This window comes from Camelina sativa, chromosome 11 (assembly GCF_030686135.1).
Source record: "Camelina sativa cultivar CO46 ecotype springtype chromosome 11, ASM3068613v1".
NCBI classification, from domain to species: domain Eukaryota; kingdom Viridiplantae; phylum Streptophyta; class Magnoliopsida; order Brassicales; family Brassicaceae; genus Camelina; species Camelina sativa.
The window spans coordinates 12,894,768-12,910,776 of NC_141890.1; the positions used below are offsets into that span (position 1 = coordinate 12,894,768).

General features: G+C 38.7%; 3 protein-coding genes across 7 annotated transcripts; 1 reads left to right on the plus strand and 2 right to left on the minus strand.

The window, feature by feature from the left end:
• Window positions 1–367: 367 nt before the first annotated feature.
• Window positions 368–4,832, minus strand: LOC104723267 (uncharacterized). Of its 2 annotated transcripts, none has more exons than XM_010441595.3 (9): window positions 4,116–4,832; window positions 3,667–3,710; window positions 3,446–3,557; window positions 3,216–3,342; window positions 2,612–3,126; window positions 1,987–2,519; window positions 1,729–1,881; window positions 1,219–1,644; window positions 368–894 (listed from the first exon to the last, which is right to left on the minus strand). In XM_010441595.3, the coding sequence occupies exons 1-9, from the start codon at window positions 4,294–4,296 to the stop codon at window positions 586–588; spliced, it is 2,400 nt and encodes a 799-aa protein (XP_010439897.1). In that variant the 5' UTR covers window positions 4,297–4,832; the 3' UTR covers window positions 368–585. The 2 variants fall into 2 exon arrangements, with proteins under 2 accessions (XP_010439897.1, XP_010439898.1); XM_010441596.3 differs by having other exon boundaries at window positions 1,729–1,878; window positions 4,116–4,809.
• Window positions 4,833–6,546: 1,714 nt separating this feature from the next.
• Window positions 6,547–10,626, plus strand: LOC104727942 (phytochrome E). The gene is made up of 4 exons (XM_087474371.1): window positions 6,547–8,864; window positions 8,951–9,758; window positions 9,847–10,140; window positions 10,254–10,626. The coding sequence occupies exons 1-4, from the start codon at window positions 6,851–6,853 to the stop codon at window positions 10,495–10,497; spliced, it is 3,360 nt and encodes a 1,119-aa protein (XP_087330497.1). The 5' UTR covers window positions 6,547–6,850; the 3' UTR covers window positions 10,498–10,626.
• LOC104723268 (protein MEI2-like 3) lies at window positions 10,571–14,969 on the minus strand. 4 transcript variants are annotated; one of them, XM_010441597.2, is made up of 11 exons: window positions 14,668–14,969; window positions 13,937–14,067; window positions 13,402–13,862; window positions 13,155–13,313; window positions 12,941–13,057; window positions 12,675–12,826; window positions 11,689–12,597; window positions 11,511–11,595; window positions 11,360–11,428; window positions 11,099–11,272; window positions 10,571–10,994 (listed from the first exon to the last, which is right to left on the minus strand). In XM_010441597.2, the coding sequence occupies exons 2-11, from the start codon at window positions 14,037–14,039 to the stop codon at window positions 10,911–10,913; spliced, it is 2,313 nt and encodes a 770-aa protein (XP_010439899.2). In that variant the 5' UTR covers window positions 14,040–14,067; window positions 14,668–14,969; the 3' UTR covers window positions 10,571–10,910. The 4 variants fall into 4 exon arrangements, with proteins under 4 accessions (XP_010439899.2, XP_010439901.2, XP_010439902.2 ...); XM_010441599.2 differs by having other exon boundaries at window positions 13,937–14,049; window positions 14,668–14,940; XM_010441600.2 differs by having other exon boundaries at window positions 13,937–14,049; window positions 14,603–14,736.
• Between the last annotated feature and the right edge of the window lie 1,040 nt (window positions 14,970–16,009).

Genomic DNA, 16,009 nt, shown 5'->3' on the forward strand with positions numbered 1-16,009 from the left:
TTAGGAGTTATGATTTGAAAAAAAAAATCTGAAAAAAGTTTTTGCAGAATTCAAAAGAAGAGTATGTTTAGATTCTGATTAGGTTTTGGAAGAACTAGAGGAGTAAGAATGAGAAGAAAATTGTTGTTTTTGTGACTCTGAACGGTTTTTTTGAATTTGGACTGGACCAGGTTTTTTTACCCACCGCAGCATCCCTACGTGTATATGCATCAAATATGATAACATATTTGACTTTGTTCTGATCATTTTTTAAATCCGCAGCTGACCCTGGGCTGGGCTTAAAAACACTGCTCTAATGTGAACTTTTAGTCTGATATAGAAGGGTGTGTAAGACTAAAGAGTTAAATGGTAAGAAACAGACACAAAAGAAAGACAAACAGAGTTCCTTTTTTAGTAATACAAGAAGGTTAGCAAGTAAACAAGCCAGCCATTGAAGGTCTCTCACAAAATCCCTCGTTAGACCTTACCCCAAACCACAAACACACAACACATTGCCATTTTCACTACAAGGAATCATCCCATCGCTGCTCAGGAATGAGTAATGGGAAATAAGGGGAAAGAGGGATTTGATTGATTTGCTTTTCATCAGTAGTTGTTGGGCCATAACTGTTGCTGCGTCTGTTTAGACGCGTCTCTAGCGTTTTGTTGTTGTTGGTGCTGGTGATGGAGATGGTCTAATGACATTGCACCTTGTGAATGGTAAGGACTGACATAGCCATGTCCTCCAAAATGCTGTTGTTGCTGTTGAGACGGCTGCTGCTGCTGCAGTTGTTGGGCTTGACGGAAACCAGGAGGCTGCTGATTCTGATGACCTGGGAAGCTGTAATATCCACTTCCCGGAACCACTCGCGAGTTGGGTTGTTGTCCTTGATGCCATGCTGCTGAGTTATCGTTCTGTAGATCAAAGCAAAACAAAAACAAACCTATTGGTTAAGGTTTGGAATAACAAAGACGGGCACATAAAACTACGATCCAAATTTTCTGAACTGAAAAAATCCGTCTAAAACACGATCAGCACTGAAAACCTAGCCAAAACCAAACCTCAACCAAAGTCAAAAGATGAAATTCATGTTTACTAAATAAATACAATTTTAACTAAGAAATGTTATTTCTTTTCTATATTATTCTTAGTTATATCTATATATCTAAAACCAGACCTAAACAGAAACAAAACTTCAGCTGACTAATGAGAAAACCAAACCAAATTTCATGGTTTACCTGCTGCTGAAGTGATGATACCAAATGATTGCTATCCTTAAACTGCGAGGTCAAGACATCCTCGTACGAGTTTGTAGCATTTGTGGGATTCAGAGGGAAGTTGTTATTTGAAGCGGCGCCACCTCCAAAGCCGTAGGCAGAGGGAGGAGGAACAGGAGGAGCGGTTGCTTGCGTTTTGTATTGAGGAAGCATAGCAGCTAAGGACTGATGATTCCCAGTGGAAAACGCTTGCTGATAACCTGAAGCCATGTAAGGATTGTAACTTTGTGCCATGAACGGGTAGCTTATCAAATTACCATAAGGCCCTAAAGGCATCCCGGGCTGATGAGAGTATGGGTTTAAGGCAAGGTGTTGTGCAAGAGCTGCTGCTTGTTGTCCTGCACTGGGCATCGCGTTTTGAGTAGAAATACTCGCAGCTCTCAGTGCCTAAAAACAAAATATGAGTAAGCAGTGGTATTAAGGGAAAGCTCTGAATATGTTTATATGGAAGAGAAGAGGGAATTTGGTTACCTCGGCCATGGACATTGCTGGATCACTAAGTGAAGAGGGAGCAGCAGTGTTGTATTTTGTTGGGAAAGGTGAGTAGTGAAGATCGGATTCTCTTGAGTCTTGAATGCCTGATGGGAGTAGAGTGTTGGGTAACGTACTTGTATATCCTTGCTGCTGAACATTTAGAAAAAAATAATAGAGATTGTTAGAAACCTTTTCAGTGATCTTTCGAATGTGTGATGAATTTTTAAGGTTTAATAGTGTTTGGTTTTTAGTTACCATTACGCTGGGGAAGTTGTCGAGATTCTGCATTCGAGGATTTGTTTCCGATGGAGGGTTCAACTGTTGGCTGTTTTCATATCCGTAATCTGCAGGAGATGAAAACTTGTACTGATGACCTTCTTCTTGAGGAGGTTCATGTTGCACGGCTTCTGTCTCAGACTCAGTGGGAGAATGGTAATTCTGGGTACTTGGATCGATTTGATAAGACACTTGTTCATTAGTAGCAGGATTTCTCAGCTGTTCTTCTTCCTCACCATAGAAGTTAGTGTCGGGATGTCTGAATGATGAATCATCCTCTGCTTCTAGTGGTTCATCCAAGTTATCATTCAAGCCACCACTAGCTTGACCAGATCCTATCCCGGAGCCAAAACTTCCGAACATTAGGTGCGAGCATTCTGAGGAATGAACTTGCAGGTGATTGGGGATTATCACTGCAGGTTTGTCTTCTTTTGGTAATGCTTCCTGCTCTTCTTCATTGTCTATAGTAAGTTGCTCAAAACCGGTAGCAACAGATGCTGAAACATCTTCGGCTGAAAATAGTGGAAAAAGCAAACAGAACTCAAAAACAAGGACAAAGTGTAAGAAAAAGCTAATAAAAAGACTAACACTGAGAGTATCTCACCTCCATTTTCCTCATAAGAATGTCTCTCAGCTTTGTTATTTTCATCATCACACACTGAGGAGTCTCTAGAATCATCATCAGCCAAATTTCTGCTTGATACTGAAGCAGGCGGATTGTGATCCGCATTAGGAGGCGGCTCAATTGGATATGTTTTTGTTTCTTGATGAGTCTCATCCAGATGTTGAGACTCACTAAATTGGTCGGCAGACATCTTACCTTCAGCAGCAGGTTCCAAGACAGAGGAAGATTGATGAGAAACATCTTGTTTCTCAATTGAAGGCCATTCATCCTTCAAAGGGGCTTTAGTTCTGCTTTCTTGAGCCTCTGAAGAACGAGGCAACGCGATATTCTTCTGCTGTTGAGGCCTACCCATTTTAACAATATCAGCCATAGTTCTTTGCCCGGGGTTAGCACTAGCCCAAGCGGATTGATACGCAGGAGTAGGCAACGACGACGAAGCTACTGCATCACTCGATCCCGTTGGTGCTTTCTTGACTTCAGAGCTTGGAGGATCACTGCAAAGCAAAGGAAATACTAAGATAACACAAAATAATGATATATTTAACAAAGTAAGATAACCAAAAGACCACATGAAGGGAAGAACCTGTTTGATAAAGGTTGGCGTCCAAGAACACCAGATGAGATAGAAGAGGCTGAAGAGCCAGCCCAATGATTACGTGGTGCTCCGTTTTCTCTTCTGTTTGCAGGTACACCTTGAGCATTTCCAGTCCCTGAACCAAAATCCAGTTACAACTTTAGAGATAACCAAAAAAGACCACAGCCAACAGAAGAAAAAGAGAAACACTTTCTTGCAAGAATCTGCATCTTATTTACCATTAGAGTTATACTTGTTTCCGCCACCTCGAGAGGTGTTGTAACTGTCATTACCACTTCTAGCTCCACGATTTGGGATGTTCCGCGTCCAGGAGTCTGCAGGATCTTTGGTCTGACCAAACAAAAACAAAATAAGTGAGAAGAACACAAAAATGTAAATCATCATCTGAAGCTAGTGCCTATAATTTAACTAGTTACTGGTTAATGTTAAATCCACAAACCTCTTTCTTCTTCTCTCGTTTGCTCTTCACCTCATGAAAAGTATCTGAAACAAGTTTTAACGAAACAACATTAACCAATAGCTAGCTTCAGCAACTAAAAACAAAAAACAAAAAACAAAGGAGAAGGCAAAAAAGACAAAAAAAAAACAGAATTTTAAGTTATTTCCAGAAACAGGTAACAAATGAAGATTGAAGGATCAACCAAATCCAATAAAACATTACCATTTCAAGAAACTTAAGTTAAACAAAATATAAAGTTCTGACACATTCTTACACAAGTCGTAACACCTTTAACATGACTACTCAGAACAAGAACAAATTCTTTAAAAGCTTCCTTTAAAGTTTTGATTTTTTGGTTTTTAATGCAGAGCTCTACTTCAATTAAACAAATTCGAAACTAAAACCCAGAAAGAAGAAGAGCTTATGGAGGGTTGAAAAAGAGAGAGAACCTTGAGAAAGGAGACGACTAACAGTTTCATCAGGATCCATATCGCACTCAACTAGCATCGCATAGATCTCTAACTCAGAACAGTTGACGATCTCTTTCAAACTCTGAACAACCTTTCTCGAAGACGCCGGAACACCCGTGTTGTTCGTGTTACTCACGCCGCCGCCACCTCTACCGCCCATTATTTTCCCCTCTCTCTCTCTCTCTCTCTCCGGATTACCGGAAAACAAAACGAATCAGATCTGAACTGAAAAGAAACTTCTTCAGCTCTCTCACGATTCCTTCTCCAGCGATTTCTACAAAATTAAAGGATTCTCTCGATCTTCGTATCTTCTCTCTCTCTCTCTCTCTCTCTCTCTCTCTCTCTCTTTCGTTCTCTCGCTATTGGCTTCGAAGTATATTGGAAGAAGAAGAAGAAAAAAAACCCTCTTTTTATTTCTTAAGCTTCTCTTTGGGTTTGGGGCTAAATTGGTTTTGTGAATAAAGGAAAAAGATTCAAATTTTTGGAAAAAAAAAAAAAAAAATTTGGAAAGTTATGTTTATCAAAAATGGTAATTAAACTAATTAATGATACCCCAAAAAAAAAAGGTTATGTAATAAAAACAAATGGTAATTAACTTATTTCTTTTGGTAGGTTATTACCCTTTTTATTAATTGTTATTTATTAACTTTATTTATTTTTAGCATATGAGCCTATCTTTCATATTAAGACATGGATAGGTTTTGGATAATGATGAAACATAGATTTAAAACAGTTGTTGCTTGTTGCTGAGATTCGGATTAAATTATGTCTTAAAAATAAGATAAATAATTGAGATTTGAATTTTTTTAAGATTCGAGAGGAAATGATGTTCACGCGCTATAAAAAACGCGTGAAGAGACTGGAGAGAGAGAATCTGAGAGTTTTTAAATAATGTTGGGAATATTGGATAAGAACGTAATTGCGGGCCTACACCTAATATGGGCCTAAGCCCATTCCAGCTACCTTCAGACAAAAAGAAAAAAAAGTTTAAACAAAAATTAAATGGATGACCAAGTTAAAGATGAGCTGGGTGAAACTTTGTACGTGGCAGGTTTTGAAGGGTTAGAAAACCCCGCACCAAAAAAGAAGAAGAAACATCTGATATAACTTGTGGTAGCTGTTCTACTTTGATCAAACAAGTCTTTTTGCTTTTTATTACATATGGTGATCTGATGATCGGAATGTAATTTTAATACGTATATGCCTCATCTTACAATGTGTACAAGACTGTTTTTGAAAATATATCGTATCTCATAAGTCATATCATATATTCATCACTATAATTTGGTCGGTGTCTTGAAACGGTATATTTGCATTGCATGCAAGTTTCCCCTTGTTCATTGTTTTGGGGAACTCACCTCGGACGATTTGGCATGCTTGATACTTTAAAGGACATGTTTGTTGATAACCATTATACAGGGTGATTTGGAGGTTGTGAAAGAGTCCCGAGGCAATGAAAAATCTCCAGGAAAACATACTTCGGAAGGTATACATGCTACTTGAGCCCGAAGTTTCTAATTAAGATTTTAAGTATTTTTCCTTTTCGCATTAAGATTAGTTTGGTGTTTAGATCTAAGGCTTTGGCTCATATAACACTATCCACATGTATTTTCTAAAGGATTCACTTCAGTACCATGTTTCATTTTTTTTTTTTGCTTTTCACCCACATTCCCCATATGAGCCTTAGTCTCAGTGTTAGACACCACAAGCAAATCGAATTTCAAAGAACAATAATATGCAGAATTTTGTAGTTTTCTTGAGTTTGTACATTTGCTCTTGTTTGAAGTGTACAGGTTGCAAATAAACAATGTGATCCATATCAAAAGTTGGTATGATGATCAAACTGATGATGGTCTATAATCTTTTAGAAAAAAGGAGGGAAGTGATCTGGTAACAAACTAACAAGGAATAAGAATTTTCTTCCTAATTATGTTTCCTCTATACCTTGATTGCAGATTCTAGATTTCTCTTATACAGATTTAGTCACAGACTAGTAAAGTTCCTCAAGACTTCTTGAGAGCTATCTAACTAGTGATGAACCGTAGAATAAAGCTCACTGATATATATATATATATATATATTAGCACATGCACAAACGTACGAAGACATGTCAAAGTTAAAACTTCTGACCAAAAAGTTGAAATGTTTGATAAGGGTCTCTTAAATTTGAGAAAGACATTAAGCCATATTTGTTCAATGGATTGAGAATTTCTTCTTGCCGTCATACTTCCGTTTGGTTTAATATAAATCAAAATTCGAAAGCATTTAAGAAGGTATAAGTGATGTACCAAAAACAACTTTGATGTAATTAAAAAAAATAAACTCTTTTTTTTTTTGTTGTTGTTGGAGAGAGTTCAACTGATTCCATAAAATGTTTTCATTATATTCACAAAAATAAAACAATATAAAAAAAAAGGCAAAGTGAATCGGTGGTCACAGAACAATCTGTACGTGTGGGAGAGAATGCGAACACCGAAACAGAGTAGCCAAAGATATATAAAAAAAGCATTGAAGGAAGCAAAAACAAAACATGAAAAGAAGAATCTTGATGGTAAAAGTTAACGAACCACAAATATCAACGACATAATTAACAAAAAAAAGAAACCTTTTTTATCTCTCTCTCTCTCTCTCTCTCTCTCTCTCTCTCTCTTGCTGCAGATGATAAAAGAATCAGCTTCTGAATCAGAAACTCACTTCACACTTTCCCCAAAGCTATGGGATTCGAGAGCTCTTCATCAGCTGCTAGCAACATGAAACCTCTTGGCGGCGATTCTAAACCTCAAAAATCCAATACCGCTCAGTACTCTGTCGACGCTGGTCTCTTTGCTGATTTCGATCACTCCATTTACTCTGGCAAGTCTTTCAACTACTCCAAATCTGTAATTTCACCACCCAGTTACGTTCCGGACGAACACATCACTGCTTATCTGTCTAATATCCAAAGAGGCGGTCTTGTTCAGCCTTTTGGTTGTTTGATTGCTGTTGAAGAACCTAGTTTTAGGATACTTGGTGTTAGTGAGAACTCTGCTGAGTTCCTTGGTTTGTTGTCTCTTGCTTCGACCTCTCATTCTTGTGGTGGTGAGTTTGATAAAGTCAAGGGTTTGATTGGAACCGATGCAAGGACGCTTTTCACGCCTTCTTCTGGAGCTTCTTTGGCTAAAGCTTCTTCCTTTACTGAGATTTCGCTGTTGAACCCTGTTTTGGTCCATTCTAGGACGACCCAGAAGCCTTTTTATGCTATACTACACAGGATTGATGCCGGGATTGTCATGGATTTGGAGCCTGCTAAATCTGCTGACCCGGCTTTGACCCTTGCAGGTGCTGTTCAGTCTCAGAAGCTCGCCGTTAGGGCCATTTCTAGGCTGCAGTCGCTTCCCGGAGGAGATATTGGTGCTTTGTGTGATACTGTTGTGGAAGATGTTCAGAGACTTACCGGTTATGACCGTGTTATGGTCTATCAGTTTCATGAAGATGATCATGGTGAAGTTGTCTCTGAGATTAGAAGATCTGATTTGGAGCCTTATTTGGGTTTACATTACCCTTCAACAGATATTCCTCAGGCCGCTCGGTTCTTGTTCAAACAGAACCGTGTCCGAATGATTTGTGATTGCAATGCTACTCCGGTTAAGGTTGTTCAGAGTGAGGAACTCAAGAGACCACTTTGTTTAGTCAACTCTACTCTAAGAGCTCCTCATGGGTGCCACACGCAATATATGGCAAATATGGGATCTATAGCTTCTCTTGCTCTCGCAATTGTGACAAAAGACAAAGATACAAGCAAGCTTTGGGGATTAGTTGTAGGCCATCATTGTTCTCCTAGATACGTTCCATTCCCTTTAAGGTATGCTTGTGAGTTTCTGATGCAAGCATTTGGACTTCAGCTTCAAATGGAGCTTCAGTTAGCATCACAGTTAGCCGAGAAGAAGGCTATGCGGACGCAGACCTTGTTGTGTGATATGCTTCTCCGTGATACTGTTTCAGCTATTGTGACACAATCTCCGGGTATTATGGACCTTGTGAAGTGTGATGGAGCTGCGTTATATTACAGAGGAAAATGTTGGTTGGTTGGTGTTACACCTAATGAGGCGCAAGTTAAAGACTTGGTGAATTGGCTGGTGGAGAATCACGGTGATGAGTCGACTGGTTTAACAACTGATAGCTTGGTGGATGCGGGATACCCTGGTGCCATCTCACTTGGAGATGCGGTTTGTGGTGTGGCTGCCGCGGGGATTTCTTCAAAAGATTACTTACTTTGGTTCAGATCCAATACTGCACGTGCTATCAAATGGGGAGGAGCTAAACATCATCCAAAGGATAAAGATGATGCCGGAAGAATGCATCCGAGGTCATCGTTCAAAGCGTTTCTTGAAGTTGCGAAAAGCAAAAGCTTGCCGTGGGAAATCTCAGAACTTGATGCAATCCATTCCCTGAGGCTTATAATGAGAGAGTCATTTACGAGCTCCAGGCCAGTTTTGTCTGGTAACGTTGTGGCAAGAGGTGCTAATGAGCTTACTTCTTTTGTGTGTGAAATGGTCAGGGTGATTGAAACCGCAACTGCACCTATTTTTGGTGTTGATTCTTCTGGATGTATCAATGGTTGGAACAAGAAAATCGCTGAAATGACGGGTTTGCTAGCTAGTGAAGCCATGGGGAAGTCACTTGCCAATGAGATTGTTCAAGAGGAATCACGCGCAGCTCTTGAAAGTCTCTTGTGCAAAGCTCTACAAGGTTATAAACACAAGATGTTCTTGATACAACTTTCATGTTATGAGTGTTATAAACTAACAAGAACATTGATTTTTTGCGTTATTCAGGTGAGGAGGAGAAAAGCGTAATGCTAAAACTGAAAAAGTTTGGTCAAAACACTCATCCAGATTCGACTTCTGATGTGTGTGTTCTTGTGAATTCATGCACGAGTCGGGATTATACTGAGAAAATCATTGGTGTCTGTTTTGTTGGTCAAGACATCACTAGTGAGAAAGCAATAACAGATAGATTCATCAGACTGCAAGGAGATTATAAGACTATTGTTCAAAGCTTAAACCCGTTGATTCCACCGATCTTCGCCTCAGATGAGAATGCTTGTTGTTCAGAATGGAATGCAGCCATGGAAAAGCTTACCGGATGGTCAAAACACGAAGTGATTGGGAAAATGCTACCTGGTGAAGTCTTTGGAGTTTTTTGTAAAGTGAAATGCCAAGATTCACTCACAAAGTTCTTGATCTCTCTGTACCAAGGAATTGCTGGTCATAATGTTCCAGAGAGTTCACTGATTGAGTTCTTTAACAAGGAAGGGAAGTACATAGTAGCATCCATAACCGCGAACAAGAGCACAAACACTGAAGGGAAAGTCATCAGATGTTTCTTCTTCTTGCAGATTATTAATCGAGAATCGGGTTTGAGCTGTCCAGAACTGAAAGAGAGTGCTCAAAGCCTCAACGAATTAACTTACATAAGGCAAGAAATCAAGAATCCTCTCAACGGTATCCGATTTTCACATGAGCTTCTTGAATCCTCAGAGATTTCAGCTAGCCAAAGGCAGTTTCTGGAGACTAGTGATGCTTGTGAGAAGCAGATCACGACAATAATCGAAAGCACAGATTTAAAAAGCATCGAGGAAGGGTAAAAGCATTACATTTTGGATCTTTATCTACTGTTGCTTTTACATTTTGATTCTGAAATACAAAATGTTCTTCTTTAATGATATCAGCAAGTTGCAACTGGAAACAGAGGAGTTTCGAGTTGAAAGCATCTTGGACACAATCATTAGCCAAGTGATGATTATGTTGAGAGAGAGGAACTCACAACTCAGGGTTGAAGTTGCTGAGGAGATCAAAACTCTGCCTCTCTATGGTGACAGATCAAAACTTCAGCTCATTCTTGCTGATCTTATGCGCAACATTGTGAATCATGCCCCGTTTCCAGATAGTTGGATAGGAATCAAGGTCTCACGAGGCCATGAGCTTACACACGAGAATGACCACTATATCCATGTACTATTCAGGTGAACAACGACTGAAACAACCAACCTTTTTACAGATTCTGTGTGTGTGTTTAACCGAAAATGCAACACTTTTTGCAGATTCTGAGCTAACGTTTGATGTTGTTATATGATAGGATGATACATCCAGGTAAAGGACTTCCTTCAGAGATCCTTAGTGATATGTTTGAGACTGGAGATGGATGGGTCACGCCTGATGGTTTAGGGCTTAAGCTTTCACGGAAACTGCTGGAGCAGATGAATGGTCGTGTGAGTTATGTTCGAGAAGACGAACGTTGTTTCTTTCAGGTGGATATCCAAGTCAAGACAATGTTAGGTGTTAAGTCCAGAGGAACACAGGCTGTTTCAAGCATAAAGTAGAAATTTTGAGCTACAAGACATAGTAAAATTAGTGAAATTTGGTAGTTTTAATGCCTGAGTATAACCAAATGTATCAATGAGAACAAAGGTTTCATTATTTATGACCAAATAAGACGTAACTCAAGTACACACCTATGTACACATTTTTGGAGAGATGATTTAGTCGACCAAGACAAAAACAAAACACAACCATCAATTTACATGTCTAGATCAAAGAATCCATTCTGATTCCGGAAAACAAGAAAAAAACTAGAAGGAACTGAAAAAACCAATAAATTTTTTAAAGGTGCTATGCAGTCTATTGCTGTTCATCATCATTATCATCATCATCATCATCATCATCATCCTCATATCATCCTAAAATCTGATTTTTACGTTTTAAACCAGAGACAGCAATGGGATTCACTTGACTGTCAGCTTTGATGCGTGCTCTCGCCGACAAGAGGATGAGAAACTGTTGAATTTGATGCCTCGAGCTGCGAATTCTCCAGGATGATCTAGGTTCAGATATGGATGTATGAGTCAAGTTCATCAGCTAAATCACAGAACATATAAATGAACATTTTAAGATCATGTGTTTGTTGTACAAGAGATTGTTTACCGGATATCTAGATTCTGACCCATCAAAGACAATAGGTTGGCATCTCCTATCTTCGTTCATCAAGCTTGAGTTCTGAAAGTGAGCAATAAGCGCAGCTTTACCTTGGATTCGTGCATAAGCCAAGGAAGCTACTTTCTCGCTGTTGAACTTATCCCATTTCTTTCCATTAAAAGCCTATCAAACAGATCAGAAGCATAAGTTTATCCTGAAAATTTACAATCTCTCATAAAACAATACCAAAGATTCAATCAGGTTTTGTACCTCGTACAATGCAATGATGAATTTAGGAGATACCATATTGATAAATGCATATCCCACATTACATTTATTCTGCACACAGGAAACAAAAAGAGCATCACAGAATTCAGATCACATGTCAAAAATTTCAACACGTAACCTAAGTGGTCTTTACCTTGAAATCAATGGGCAAATATAAAAAATCATAAGTTCCACTGTTTTTTTCGTCGATGGCAACTACCAGCATATTCCGGGTATACCTGAGAACAAGGAAAAATGTCAGTTCTTTCAGCTCCCACAACGGTAAATGAACCAGACCACAGCAGACAGCACAATCAAAGTATAGCTCTTACTTATTAGGGATGTTTTTTATCATCAAGGTTGTTCGTAAATCGTCACCCCTCATAATCTTACTCAAGTCAAGCTGAAACTGTATCTTGCTGTCGACTTGGTTAACGTTACTATCATGCTGCTGGTTCCTTCCATCCTCCAATGGGTCGTCAATGGAAGCTATTTTAGCAACAGGCCATGGGTAAGAGCCATTGCCCGTAAACAATTGACTACGTCTTGGAGAAGACAACATTTTAAAACTTGGAGAGCTAGTTTCACGCAAGTTCCTTTGAGCATTCATATTACCACTTACTCCTCGAAAAGCCACTGACCCTATTGATGAAGTTTCAGGGGACCTCGGGAAGAATCCAGATGGCGCAGATCCGACATGAGGGAGCTGGTGGAGGGCACCTTTCTGAGCTGAGTAAGGAAACCTGTGATTTTTTCCGTTTGAAGAGTATGGATTCACAGGCCAGGCTGAAGAACTAGGGCTTCCCCACAAGAATTCGGATCCAGATAATGTTTCTACATGACTTGGGTGTGAGTTCAAAGAACCAAATGAAGAAACAGATCCAAACGACTGCGGTTGCTGAAAGGTAGAAGCTGTGTGGCTTGCATTATTATAGCTGCTACTTGAAAACAGGTGATCCAAGTGGCTAAACCTTCTTCCTTGGTCATTGCTCACCGATGCAGCCTTTATCGGATTTGCTCCTTGAGAATGCAGAATCGACGAAAACTCTGGATAACGGATGTTTGTTGTTGGACTCAAGTTTCCAAATATTGGAGACTTACTGTAAGTTTGCAGAGGATGATCAGTAGGACTATTACACCAGTAGTTCCCTATAGGAGAGCTTCCTAAAGGCGACTCGACATGATTCAGGTAGCTGTTGGAATCATCTTGCTCCAATTCCGGATTAATTTGCAACATCATGCTGAGAAAAGAAACCAAAACAGAAAATTAGTCCACAGTTTCTACTAAGTCAGTTTCCATTGGTATCAGTAAACTCACTTTCGACGAGCACCACCAGGACGACTATGTTCAAGCTTGATACGTTTTCCAGCAATGTCAGTCCTGTTCAAAGCTTTGAGAGCTGCATCAGCTGATCTAACGTCAAAAAATTCAACAAATTTGTGATGCCTCTTATTTGGTGTTTCCCGTATCTGCTTTGTCAGAACAATAACTTACACAAACGTTAACCATTATGCAGGTCATGACAGAAACCTAAAACCTCATAAAAAGAAAAAACAGAAACAACAGAATAAAAAACGCATCACCTCCTTGATCTCTCCATAAGCACCAAATATATTTTCCAGGTCTCTGTTGGTAACAGATGGTGCCAAGTTGAAAACCACAAGAGTTCCTTGGTTAACATCTTTCTCAGATGGGTTATCCTATAAAATGGAAAAGTTGTATATTAAAAAAGAGAGTGCAAGAATAATACATACATATATATATATATATATATAAGAGAATTCAATAATCTGAGACCTTGGGGATTGAGAAATGTATGTCAAGTTTCCTCCGTTTGAGCAGCTTGCTTTGTAATGCTCGCATAGCTGCTCTAGAAGCACGAATATCGTAATATGAGATCATTACAAATCCCCTGTGCTTGCAGGCTGTATAGAGAGTTCGTATGTCTCCATATTGCTGCCAAGAATGGGAAAACAAACATAAAGATTCAATCTTTCAACCTATAAACATTCCATTTACAAGAATATACAAAAGAGGAAATTACCTCAAAAAGAGCTTTCAATTCAGAATCCTCAATGTTACTGTTAATATTCCGAACAAAAAGAGTCCTTGAAGGATGTTCACCATAAGGATGTTCGCCAGCAATCGATCCCGTTCCATTTTGGAAAATGTTTTGAGGCATACCATTGTCAACGTTAGAATCAGCAAGACCCAGTCTTGGGAAGACCTTGTTGCTTAGACAGTCATGTGGGTCAGTCTCCAATTCAAGACCTCCTCCGCTACCGAATAAATCATAATCTTCCAAGTCATCCAACGTAGCTGGCAAAGAACTCAGGTTTAAATCATCCATTAGACCAGAGAAAAGCTCTTCCTCATCATCGGGAAGCATGCTTCCAATTGGATGTGAGTCACCAACTTCGAGCATATTGTCAATGCCTCCATTGAATTGGTTTAGGCCGGAAGCAGTTTCATCAACAGACTGATGGTAGCTCTCGTGAGAGTTGACTGCAAAAGAGTTAAAGATTATAATATAACTCCAATGTGTGACAATAAAAAAAGACAGTTTTGAGAGTACATACGGTTTTGGTGTGGAAGAACAGGTAAAGAGCTGGAAAAGAGGGAGGCATCACTTGAAGCATGGAAATGATCAGATCTTGAAAAGGTTCCATTTGGTATATTCATTGTATAAGCTCTGCAATTTCGATCAATTCTGATGAAGGAAAATTATTAAAAGATGACTTCTCAATTGAACAGAGAAAAAAACAGTGCACTAAGACATCAATTATTAGCGAAGAAGTTGGATACAGTTTTCAAGAACAGAAGATGAAAAAACTCATTAGCAATAACTATTTCAATAAATCCCCCAAGGACTCAAATCTCTATAAACCCTAAACCTGAGTTTAAACGCTAATCAAACTCAAATTGCGATAAATCATCATCATCATCAGGGGACAGTTACCACCAAAGACCTATAACATTTAGTGTAGCAGCTACAGAAAATTCAGAGTAGTTGAATAAGAACGATGTCACAATCAATTAAAAAGCAGACGAAAAAAAGCAACTAAGGAAACAGAACAAGAACCCTAATTTTTAATCTAGAAGAAGCTTAACTGTGATCATCCCCAACCGTTTTAGATCAAAAGGAACCAACTTTTTCTACTTTAGACTGTGATCACTAACACGAACTCATTGCCGCGAGAGCAAAAGGAATAAGATATATCGATTGTAGTTTAAAAAAATCGAACCTTTCTATAAAAAATTGGAACCTGAAAAATCAAAGCTTTAGCAGGAAGGAAAAAAAAAAACTTACTTAAAGAATCTGTTTTTGTTTGTTTCTTCTCTCCACGAATACAGAAGAAGAAACTCTCTCACTATATATGCCTCTGTATGTATTATGTCAGAACATAAATATATTTTTCTGGTTATTCGTGATTTTTAGATATTCTTTTGAAAGCATTTTATGAAAGAAGAAAAAAAAAAAGGAATCTTTGAAATTGGATGGAGTAGAGAGAGAGTAATGAGCGGACGAACGGTGAATGATTGGAGTCACAAAGGACCAAGTGGGGGAACTAATTTTACTTTCTTTTTTTCCAACTATATTCAACTCTATTTAATATTTAAGCTTCTTTTCGAATCCGACTTATCACTTATTAGACAACTAAACATTTGTTAAAACAAAAACAAAAAAACACATTTGCTTTCCCGGCTTGAACGACAGAGAATTTTGAATTTACTTGGATATAAATATTAACTTGGATAGTATAAAAGACTATTAATAAAATATAAGGTCTATGTTAGCCTCTCAAAGTCAAACTAACAGAAGTCATAACCAATTTTTCTGTATTATTGTATCTATATAATCAAAAATCTTGTAGCTCTTGCAATCCAATAACATCATAGCATGAAATTTTTTGGAGTTCTTCCAATCCAACTATGATAGCTAATTTATATGTTATAGAAAAGAAGAGTACGAGTGTTAAGCTGATGTGGCGCTATAGAGTATTATGATTGGTGCGTGATAGTTGTGTGACGTGTTCTCACGTGGCAATTGCGGATTAGGTTAATTCGAATTGCAGAAGTATTGACCGTTGACTCCAACGGTAGTCTAATAAGCGAGTACAGGAGGAGAAAGGATCATTATGAAAAATATCTCGTTGTAATATTTTCCTCTCTTTGAACTCTCTGTGGTGTGTTCTTACTCTTTAGAATCGAGATATGTTTCTACTTGTAAGATCTATGTTCTTCTGAGATACCGATTTGCGCTTTGATTAGCGTCGATTGGTTGATTTTATTTGTAATTCAATTGAAGTATTGTTTGTTCTTTATCAGAGGTATCAGAGCCACAACAATCCTCGGAATCAATGGATACTCGTTCACGAACTCAAGCGAAGGTTCACGACGGAGAGGAAGCGTCGAATTCTTGGATTATGCGAGCAATATCTGAACAGAACAAGGTGTTAGCTGATCAGAATGCTAAGATTACACAAAATACGTAGGATATGATGCAAGCGATTCAGATGATTGCGGATATGGTGGATAATTTTGTTGCAGCGAATTCACAATCGCAAGGGAGTCCGAAATCGGAGTTTGGAGGTAAACAAGAACAAGAGAACTTTTATCCTGAAGTCCCATGCCGAGCTAGAATTGGTACG